The sequence below is a fragment of the Chrysemys picta genome, chromosome 2, assembly GCF_011386835.1.
Source record: "Chrysemys picta bellii isolate R12L10 chromosome 2, ASM1138683v2, whole genome shotgun sequence".
NCBI lineage: Eukaryota > Metazoa > Chordata > Testudines > Emydidae > Chrysemys > Chrysemys picta.
The window spans coordinates 282,418,182-282,429,171 of record NC_088792.1 but is presented as its reverse complement, the minus strand read 5'-3'; the positions used below and the strand labels follow the sequence as shown (position 1 = coordinate 282,429,171).

Below are 10,990 nucleotides of genomic sequence, written 5' to 3'. Positions count from 1 at the left end.
CCTGTAAAGAGCTACACAGGCTCCCTATTAAATCAGAAAAACAATGAGGGGTCCGGTGGCACCTTAAAGCCTAACAGATTTGTTTGCCCAAATAAATCTGTTAGTCTTTAAGGTGTCACCGGACTCCTCGTTGTTTTTGTGGATACGGACTAACATGGCTACCCCCTGTGATATTAAATCAGACACATCCCCTACACACTGCCAGCCAATTACTGCACTATTTACAATCCCTGCATACAATACAAACACTTCCAGTGAGCAGCTCCTCTGGAGATAGAAGTGTTGATACTTTCAATTTCGGATAAACAAATAGAAAATCCCTTCCTTCTGCCGCCTTTTTACTAATGGCAGCGTTTGTTGCCAAACGTCTCCTTCCTTTTTAACCTGCTTTGCAGCTTAGTGAGCATGAATTCAAATCAGAGCCAGTTTTAATATCCCCGACAGTGCTTGTGTTTGCAAATGGGCTTAACCCTGAGAGGTGCTGAGAAGCACTCGCTGAAGCCAAAAGGAGGTGTGAGTTCTCTTTCCTCTCGGGATTTGTTTGCATGAGTTTATGAAGCAATGTGACATATTTCAATTTCCACTTTGGTTTCTCTTTAGTCAATGAAATACCCTCATCCGGCCTTTCTCATGCCATCACCTCTCTCATTTCCATTCACAGTTTATCTGGCTTTCGACTGACCTTTATGTACCATTGGCAACATCGGCCATGCTTCTGCTCAAGATGAAATAGAAGAGAGCTGCTCAAAAATCTTCCATGTTTTGTCCCTGCATATGCATGCGGGGTTCCTTTGACGTTTTCCAGCAAGAGTTGTGTGCATAGATCTGAGAACAGAAATTAACCCTTTAAACACTAAAAGACAACATGCAAGAATACCCACTTATTATTGTTAGTTATTTGTATCACAGAAGCAACGAGGGGTCCCATCTGAGGTCAGAGCCCCACAACATGACTACAAACATAGTAACAGTCTCTCCCACAAAGCTCTCTCAGTCAGACAGGAAGGAAAGGAATCTGGCTATCTATAGTTCTGGATTCCACCTGTCCTGCACTATTATTATTATTATTTGTGCTGAAGGAGGGCACCGGGACTCCAGTGTTGAGGCACTGTACAAAAACAGAGCAAAAATATAGTCCCTCCCTCAAAGAGCTTACCGTGTAAGTAAAGTACATGGACAGTCCCATATTACAGCATTCACCTGCAGGGTGGAAATCCCTGCAGGCTGCCTCTGGGTACGTTTACACAAATCCTGGGGTGTGATGTGTCTATCTGCAGCTTTACTCTGGCTAGTTTGGGTACCAGAGCCGTGAAGCGGCAGCAGCGAGGGCTGGCAAGCCAGGTAATTACTCAGGGTTCGCGCTGAAGCACATGATGCCGTGGCTTTGCTGCCCCACTACCCATGCTAGTTAGATTAAAACTAGATCCGGTATGTCTATAGAAGCTGTGATCCACATGCCACGACTGCAGTGTAGACACGCCCTCCTTATTTCCTGGTAGCTACTGTCAGCTACAACTGGTTGTAAAGTGGGAAAGATGCTAGACAACACACGCTGATTCCTAATTCACCTATGGACAGTTTAGTAGCATTACCCTAAATGCAACACAGTTATCGCCTATGTCCGTAGAGAGACAGCGCAGGTGTGGTAATATCTTTGATGGGACCAACTTCTGTTGGGAAAAGAGACAAGCTTTTGAGCTTGTGTAAGCTTGTCTCTTTTCCCAATCGAAGTTGAGCCAATTAAAGATATTCCTCACCCACCTCATCTTTCTAATATCCTGGGACCAAAACGGCTACAGCAACCCTGCAAACAACTCTGTACATCGAGAAAGGTACAAAATCACAAAGAGAGAGATGTCAGGATGAACAAATCCGCATCATTCTTGCCACTGTCTCTAGATAACATGGCAATCAGTGTTATTTGATTTCCATGTGTTATCCTTTCTGATAACTACTCTACAAACAGTGAGATCAGGAGCTGGAGAAGCAGCCTTCAAAACTACCCTTAGGCCAATTAGGTATTCATGAAATTTTTGCTGCACGGTTTAGATTCCCTCAAATAATTTGAACTCAATTTGCAGCGTGTGCGAGAGAGATTGTGAAAAGATTAGTCCAATCCTGCACCACTTAGTGCCAGAAAAGCTGAGAGGGAGCTGAGTGTTGGCAGATAATTTGTCTGTGTTTTGAAAACATGACGTGTGAGATCTCCTACTGCAAAATGCAAGGAGGTGGGCAAGGGGCAAAGGGGAGGGGAGCAAAGCCCAAGCAGAAGTGTGGGGTTGTCTCTGTCATGATGAAATAGCCCATCAGAAGCAATATGTGTGTGCTTGTAGAATTCCGGCAGTGCATACCTGATGGCAATGGCTAATCATTTATGGTTTGCAATTGTGCTCTGATTCCTAGCAAGGGAGAATTTCATTTGATTCCATCATGAATTCCTTGAGTGCCTGAAACTTGCAGGAATAACAACTGAAATGCAATGCACGAGGGGATTTCTCCTTGGAACTGAAATTATATTTCTTATCTTTTCTAATAGTGGAATCCATATCTAGTTATTATTAAGTGCCAGCTTCTGACACTCTTAGTCATGTTGAACAGTACCTTATTCCGCAGGTATAGTCCCATTAAAATCAGTTGGAGTGGACCCTCTAAAATCAATGCAACCACTGGTGAAGTATTGTGCTAATTAAGGTGACCACAGAGAAAGGACCAAATTTTGGACAATATCCTCCAAAATTGCACATGCAAACCCCACCTTTCTACACTTGTATAAAAGTTGGACAGTGAAACACACGGCTACCAAATTTGCTCACATAAACTTTTTTTTAAAAACACACAATGCATATTTAACCTGTGGAATTTATTGTCACATGTTATTGTTGAGGCCAAGAGCTCAGCAGATTTTTTTAAAATGACTAGACATTTATATGAATAATAAAATAAACATCCACAGTTACAATATCTAGGATAAAAATGCATAATATTAATCCCAATGCACCAGGACAAAAGCCAACAACTAACAGATTGGGGTTATAAAGAAACTTACCCTTGGGAACAGTACGGAAATATGTCTGTTCTAGAAGTTTTATGCCTTCCCCTGGCATATCTAGCCACTGTCACAGATATGGGACCGGAGAAGATGGCCCATTGGTCTGATTAAGTGTGACAATTTTGATGTCCATTGGCAAAATCATGAAAAGGCAGCTTGTATGCATGCAATTTTCGGGGCACAATTTCATAGGTAACTCATGAAAATGCTGGCCCTCAGAGCCATCCTGCCATCAATTTGCATGAAGCACATTGTGCTTCTAACTCTCCTTCTTCAAGAGCAGGCACTTTGTAGCAGGCAATTTTCGGAGGCGAGAGAAAGGGAGAAGAGAAAGGTAAGAAAACCATTTGCAAACATGTTATTCCCCTAGCACGCTTTGACAGCTGTCAGTGGAGATCTGATGAAGACGTCCGGTTAAAATACTCCACCGCAGCACCAAGCAGAAGAGGATTGACATACGGCTGGTTTGTGCATGGATAACATCAAGCAGTGGATGTTTAATCTCCGTGGGGAGCTTTTAGATAGCCCAAATGATTTGGAAGTCAATCTGCCTTTTAGCAAATAATAAACCTATAAAGGAAGTACATTTTAAAAAGCCCTATTTGGAAGAATAATCTTCTCCACTAGCATGCTGTGCCTGATCAGTGATGAAATGTGTCTCACGGTGATTGTTCTCCAATTATTGAGACCGACAGGTTTGCATCCATGCATTCTGTGTTTCATTCTCTCATGCTGCCAAGAATGTCCAATCCTTGCCCTTGGCTTCCACCATCCCTCTCACTTAATAGTGATAAACAAGAAGATGTTAGAGTCTGGAAGTGCCATTGTGCCCCATAATACTTCTCAGATAGGCTCATTAGGCCACCTGTGTGGTGTACTGAAAACTATGTAAAATTGTTGATCACTTTCAATTCTCAGGGCTTCTCCTGCTCTTGTTTGCAGGGTAAGGGCCTCTGCAAGGAAGCTTGAAGCAGCAGCAGTAAGTCTGCAGTCAGCCAGTCCAGGGTAAGGTGCAGTGAGTTGTGCCTCTCTGTTTTAGGGAGCAGTCTGCTTTCTTTCTCCCTGTTATTAGTTCCTGTGTGTTTATTGTTCTGAATTCTAAGAAATAAAATAGTGTAATCTCACAAATTTCCAGCAAGAGTATTGGATGTTTTTATGTAATTGCTTTGTTTTTATGCTGTGAAACAATGATCTGAAGCTGGTTTGGTTTTATTTTGGTTTGGTTTTAACTAGGAGGAATTCCATCTAAGTTTTCAAAGGGCTTGTCCTGCTAAGGAGTTGACAGAGCAGAGCTGGGGTACGCAGCATGCAGGAGATAAAGCAAGCAAAAAAAGCAGAAGAGAATCCACTCAATCCAGTAGAATAGGAGAATCCAGTGACAATGTCACACTTGCAGGGCTCTCTCAGTGCATTCTCATTCTCCCACTCTGAGACAGGTCGGGGGCTGCAGTACCACGTGTATCCACCATGCTTACCCAGCAGCTCTGACGGAGACCAGACATCGGCAGTGCGTCGCTTTGGGAGTCTGTGGCTCGTGGTATTCAGTGACGCAAGAGCCTTCTGAAAACCCGAAGTATCGTTTATTTAACAGTGGGAGCAAAGCTTGACAGAAAAAAGGATTTTGAAATAACAAACAGTCCATATACTTGCCTACCTTACCTAAAAATCTAACAACCCCCTTGTGGTAACCTAACCAGTCTTAGCTTCTTCAGATACCCCCAGAGGGGGTCTTGGGTCTCAGTCCAGTTCCCCCACACAGCTACCGCCTCTCTTGAGAGAGGGTCTGTAACAGTGTGCTCTGCTTCTTTAAGGGCCAGGAGGAAACAGTCCTCTTCAGAACAGGGGTTTGGCTCTGGGAGAGAAGGTTCTCTGACCCAGCTGGGAAGGGCCAGGTGGTTCCTAGAAAAGGCCAAAGCAGCACGGTTGAGGGGGGAGCTGCCAGATGAGAGTTGGTTCCTGTGGGTGGCTCTGAAGCAGGGTGGGGAGAGATGCAAGCGGAAAGGCCTCCTGGCCCCTGCAGCTGGCTTTGGTCAGGGGAACAGCCATGTGGTACTTTTGTATTTAAAGAATGAAGCTCCCCACCCAAGGAAGGGCCTGACCAGACTTTGGTGTGGCATTAGGCCTTCCTGGGCTAGGGATTCATGCCAGTAGGCTTCTGTTTAATCAGCCCATGGTTCTTTTGATCTTCTCTGTTCCTGGTGTTGACCCTTTGGGTCAAAATCAGCCTGTAGGTTCAACAGGAGATCGAGGCAAAATCATCAAAGGTAATCGTTCTGGAGTTGTCCCTTGACAACTTTGGCCTGGTCTACATTAGGCGTTTATGTCGAAGTTAGCGCCGTTAAATCGAATTAACCCTGCACCCGTCCACACTGCGATGCTATTTAGTTCGACATAGAGGTCTCTTTAATTCGACTTCTGTACTCCTCCCCGACGAGGGGAGTAGCGCTAAATTCGACATGGCCATGTCGAATTAGGCTAGGTGTGGATGGAAATCGACGCTAATAGCTCCGGGAGCTATCCCACAGTGCACCACTCTGTTGACGCTCTGGACAGCAGTGCGAGCTCGGATGCTCTGACCAGCCACACAGGAAAAGCCCCGGGAAAATTTGAATTTGAATTCCTTTTCCTGTCTGGCCAGTTTGAATCTCATTTCCTGTCTGGACATCGTGGCGAGCACAGCAGCACTGGCAACGATGCAGAGCTCTCCAGCAGTGATGGCCGTGCAGTCTGGGAATAGAAAGAGAGCCCCAGCATGGACTGATCGTGAAGTCTTGGATCTCATCGCTGTGTGGGGCGATGAGTCCGTGCTTTCCGAGCTGCGATCCAAAAGAAGGAATGCAAAGATCTACGAGAAGATCTCTAAAGACATGGCAGAGAGAGGATACAGCCGGGATGCAACGCAGTGCCGCGTGAAAATCAAGGAGCTGAGACAAGGCTACCAGAAGACCAAAGAGGCAAACGGACGCTCCGGATCCCATCCCCAGACATCCCGTTTCTACGAGGCACTGCATTCCATCCTCGGTGCTGCCGCCACCACTACCCCACCAGTGACCGTGGACTCTGAGGATGGGATACTGTCCACGGCCGGTTCCTCGGACATGTTAGGGGACGGGGAAGATGAGGAAGGAGATGAGGAGGGCGAGGCAGTCGGCAGCTCTCACAACGCTGATTTCCCCGACAGCCAGGATCTCTTCATCACCCTTACAGAGATCCCCTACGAAGCGTCCCCAGCCGTTACCCCGGACACAGAATCTGGTGAAGGATCAGCCAGTAAGTGTTGTAAACATCTAAACATTTATTTTTAACAAAACAGGAATATTAACAATTAAAAGAATGGGTTGTTCATGATTAGTGTGCCCTAGGCGCTTAACGGTTTAGTAATGGGCAGTGCAAGTTTTGAAAAGAAATCTAGCAATGTCCGGTTTTCAGTGATTGTCCTGCACAAGCCGCTCTACTGTTTATTCCCTGCTACTGCAGCTACAGTAAAATGCGGTCTATGTGTCCGGGGATAGAGCAGTAATCCTCCTGGGACATCTCGATGAAGCTCTCCTGGAGGTAACTTGAAAGCCGTTGCATGAGGTTCTTGGGGAGAGCGGCCTTATTGGGTCCTCCAAAGTACGACACGTTGCCGCGCCACGAGATTATCAAGTACTCGGGGATCATTGCTCTGCACAGCAGGGCGGCATACGGCCCTGGTCTTTGGAGGCTTTCCCGGAGCATTCTCTCTTTGTCGCTCTCGGAGATCCTCATCAGGGTGATGTCGGCCATGGTGACCTGCTTTTAATTAGGTAGGGGAATGTTAGTGTTGGGACTGCTTTCCCGTTCCTTTACAGAACTGTAACCGCTGGTTTGCAGCCACGCGGTGGAGGCGGGAGAGGGGCAGCCGAAAGGGATCGTTCCCGGGGACAGCCGCGAGGGGGTGGGACAGGGGCAGAGTTCCCGCTTGCCGGATTGCTGGCAGCAGGGACTGACATTGATTTAAATGTGAAATGAGGCCAGTGGTAATATAAAAGTTTTAAACTGCCACAAGTGTACGGCTTACCATGTCTGCCTGCAACAGAAATTCCGTTGTGCTGCCTCGCTTCTCAAATGTGCTGTTCAAGACCCCAGGCACTGAATGCGAAGGCCGAGAATTCGACCTTGTGCTGAGTGCGCATGTGAAAGGTGCTGTGCATGGTCTTGTTCACAGAGAAAGACTATGTTCTTTGTTCACAACTACATTTATCTTTCTGAGGAATTCACTCCCTTTTTCCCATTTCCACAGCCCCGTCTGCGACTGTCTCACAACCTAGCCTGGAATCACACTCCCAGAGGCTAGCGCGGATTAGGCGTAGGAAGAAGAGGACACGGGAGGACATGTTCTCTGAGCTTATGGCCTCTTCCCAAGCCCAGGCAGCACAGCAGACCCAGTGGCGGGAGAACTTGACCCGAATGCACCAAGCCAACATGGATCGGGAGGAGAGGTGGCGGCAGGAAGACCAGCAGGCGACTCAAACGCTGCTTGGACTACTGAGGGAGCAAACGGACACGCTCCGGCGCCTTGTGGATGTTCTGCAGGAACGGAGGCAGGAGGACAGAGCCCCGCTGCAGTCCATCTCTAACCGCCCTCCCCCGCCACCAAGTCCCATACCCACCTCACCCAAAGTGCAAAGAAGGAGAGGCGGCAGAGTCCCTGCTAAGTCTCACTCCACCCCTGCAGAGAGCTCTAGTAGCAGAAGGCTCTCATTCCCCAAAATTTGAAAAGTTCTTTCCTTCCCGCCTGACACAAGCCCCCATCCAAGTTTCACCTCCCAATGCCATGTGTAGTTGATAATAAAAAATTCGTTTCTGTTAACTACTGTTTCAATCATGTTCTTTTGGAGGAGGAGGGGAAAGGGGGTTGGTAATTGGACAGGACAGTCTCCTTTGGCAGGGTACATAGTCGGGGGCAGGCACAGCAGCAGGGCACATACACAGTGCAGTGATGCAGTGACTAGTTGCCCCGGTTAGTCTGGGAGGTTGTTTTGATGTAATGTTGGGGGGGGGGTGGGTTGCTCTGTGACTTTGTGGCGGGGGAGGGCAGTTACAGATCTTAAGCGCCGGTCCTTAGGCAGGATGACAGAGCCACACAGCATGGGATCTGTAACCGTCCTCCCCCTGCCACAAAGTCAAATAGACCCCCCATACACACAGTCCCGATCAGGAGGGTTGACAGGCTCCGTTGAAACAAGCATCCCACCGCAGCGGAGCCTGTCAATCCTTGAGTTTAGAAGCTGCATTCGCGTCACAACACTACACCCGCCCCGCACCACAGTCTGCGTCCCAGTTTTAAAAAATTCCCGCGAAAACAGTATTAAAGAAAACGGTGTGCTTTAACAAAGTAGAACTATTTTTATTTCGACACGTGTGTTGGAGGGGGGGTGAAGGGGGTATGTAACTGGATAGGATAGTCAACATTAACTGGGTAAAGAAACGGGGGCAGGTTTAGCTTCTCAGTACACAAACTATAAAGTCACAGGTTACCCTGCTCACTCAGGAACTTTGCTTTCAAAGCCTCCCGGATGCACAGCGCTTCCCGCTGGTCTCTTCTAATCGCCCGGCTGTCTGGCTGTGAGTAATCACCAGCCAGGCTATTTTCCTCAACCTCCCACCCCGCCATAAAGGTCTCCCCCTTGCTCTCACAGAGATTGTGGAGCACACAGCAAGCTGCAATAACAATGGGGATATTGGTTTCGCTGAGATCACAGCGAGTCAGTAAGCTTCTCCATCTCCCCTTGAGACGGCCAAAAGCACACTCCACCACCATTCTGCACTTGCTCAGCCGGTAGTTGAAGAGTTCTTTTTCAGTGTCCAGGGCGCCAGTATAGGGCTTCATGAGCCAGGGCATTAGCGGGTAGGCTGGGTCCCCGAGGATGACTATAGGCATCTCCACATCCCCAACAGTTATTTTGTGGTCCGGGAAGTAAATACCTTGTTGCAGCCGTCTAAACAGACCAGAGTTCCTGAAAACACGAGCGTCATGAACCTTGCCCGGCCATCCCACGTAGATGTTGGTAAAACGTCCCCTGTGGTCCACCAGTGCTTGCAGCACCATGGAAAAGTAGCCCTTTCGGTTAATGTACTGGGTGGCCTGGTGGTCCGGTGCCAGGATAGGGATGTGAGTTCCATCTATGGCCCCACCGCAGTTTGGGAATCCCATCGCTGCGAAGCCATCTATGATCGCCTCCACGTTTCCCAGGGTCACTACCTTTGGCAGCAGTACATCAACGATTGCCTTGGCTACTTGCATCACAACAACCCCCACAGTAGATTTGCCCACCCCAAACTGGTTCGCGACTGACCGGTAGCTGTCTGGCGTTGCAAGCTTCCAGAGGGCTATGGCCACTCGCTTCTGTACACTCAGTGCAGCTCGCAACCGGGTGTCACTGCGCTTCAGGGCAGGGGACAGCAACTCACAAAGTTCCAGGAAAGTTCCCTTCCGCATGCGAAAGTTTCGCAGCCACTGGGATTCATCCCAGACCTGCAGCACTATGCGGTCCCACCACTCAGTGCTTGTTTCCCGTGCCCAGAATCGCCGTTCCACGGCATCAACATGACCCATTGCCACTGTGATGTCCTCGGCGCTGGGTCGCCTGCTTTCTGACAGGTCTGTGCTACTCTCAGACTTCAGGACATCAACGCGGTGCCGTAGCCTCCTCGCCTGACTTTTCTGCATCTGCCTCAGGGAAACCTTTATGATAAGCTGCGAGACGTTGAGAGCGGCCACAACTGCAGCGATGGTCGCAGCGTGCTCCATGCTCGGAGTACAGTGGCGTCCGCGCTGTCAATGACTGGAAAAGCGCGCGAACTGTTTTCCCGCCGGCGCTTTCAGGGAGGGAGGGCGGGAGTGATGGACGGATGACGACAGTTTCCCAAAAGCACCCTCGACTCATTTTGTTACCCAGAAGGCATTGCCGGCTACACCCAGAATTCCAATGGTCAGAGGGGACTGCGGGAACTGTGGGATAGCTGACCACAGTGCACCGCTTCGAATGTCGACGCTATCACCGTTAGTGTGGACGCACAAAGTCGAATTACTGTCCTTAGTGTGGACACACACGTTCGACTTTGCAATATCGATTACAAAAATTCGATGCAAGTAAAATCGAACTACTCTCGTAGTGTAGACAAGGCCTTTAAGTGTTTGCGGAGGTGGCTAGCTGGAGACATCCTATTTCTTGCTGCCTGTTTTCCCAGGCAACCCTCTAGTCAGTTAACCCAATGTATTACGGGTTGGCAGAATTCTATTTTTATTTTCACCATCGTGGGACATTATTGGGGGAGTCAATTATTTAATAACGGTAGACAGAAAAGTTAAAGCTTTGTAAACCATTAAAAGACATATTGTCCACATCACATGTCAAAATATACCAAGTCAATAGCCTTAAATCAAATCCTACCTGTTTTTACTATTCATTTGCTAGTTCATTTGTAACCAGCCTAGTTTCAAATGTCTAGATGGTTGGATTTTGACTCTGCTAATTCTCAGGCAGCATTTGTCGTACTTTGCCTTTGTGTATATTTTTATTATTGATGAAAACATTCTTTTATGAGTTTGTTTGTACAGTGAAATCGACATTCACAAACTTTTATCCACAAAAGCCTGATCTTTCCAAACCTAACTACAGTTATGCAGCAAAAAACCCCAATAACCAGGCCAATAACCCCCAATAACCAGGCAGCATTCATAAATTATTACAGAGCAGCTCCAAACCCTCACTGAGATGTAGAACAGACGTGATCCAGAACGGATCAAATTCTGTGCCACTGGGGCGAGAGATCGGGTGGGGAGGGATTTGGTGAAGAGTCATTGGTTCATTCTGGCAAAGAGAATAGAAAGAAATTCACAGATGTTTAAAATAAAGATACACACACAGTTACATTATAGTGTCGTTTCGTAGACCATGGTCCCCTCCTGTCTAG

General features: G+C 47.7%; 1 protein-coding gene across 1 annotated transcript; it reads left to right on the top strand.

Moving 5' to 3' along the window:
- Positions 1-5,353: 5,353 nt before the first annotated feature.
- Positions 5,354-8,696, top strand: LOC135981838 (uncharacterized). The gene is made up of 2 exons (XM_065586299.1): positions 5,354-6,319; positions 7,314-8,696. Exons 1-2 carry the CDS (start codon positions 5,743-5,745, stop codon positions 7,787-7,789), a joined length of 1,053 nt encoding a protein of 350 aa, XP_065442371.1. The 5' UTR covers positions 5,354-5,742; the 3' UTR covers positions 7,790-8,696.
- The last annotated feature ends 2,294 nt before the right edge of the window (positions 8,697-10,990 follow it).

Bases quoted from the DNA above. Each gene is read 5' to 3' on its own strand.
- LOC135981838 (XM_065586299.1), top strand. From the start codon at position 5,743: ATGCAGAGCTCTCCAGCAGTGATGGCCGTGCAGTCTGGGAATAGAAAG. The intron at 6,320-7,313 runs GTAAGTGTTGTA...CCATTTCCACAG, and splicing joins ATCTGGTGAAGGATCAGCCA to CCCCGTCTGCGACTGTCTCA.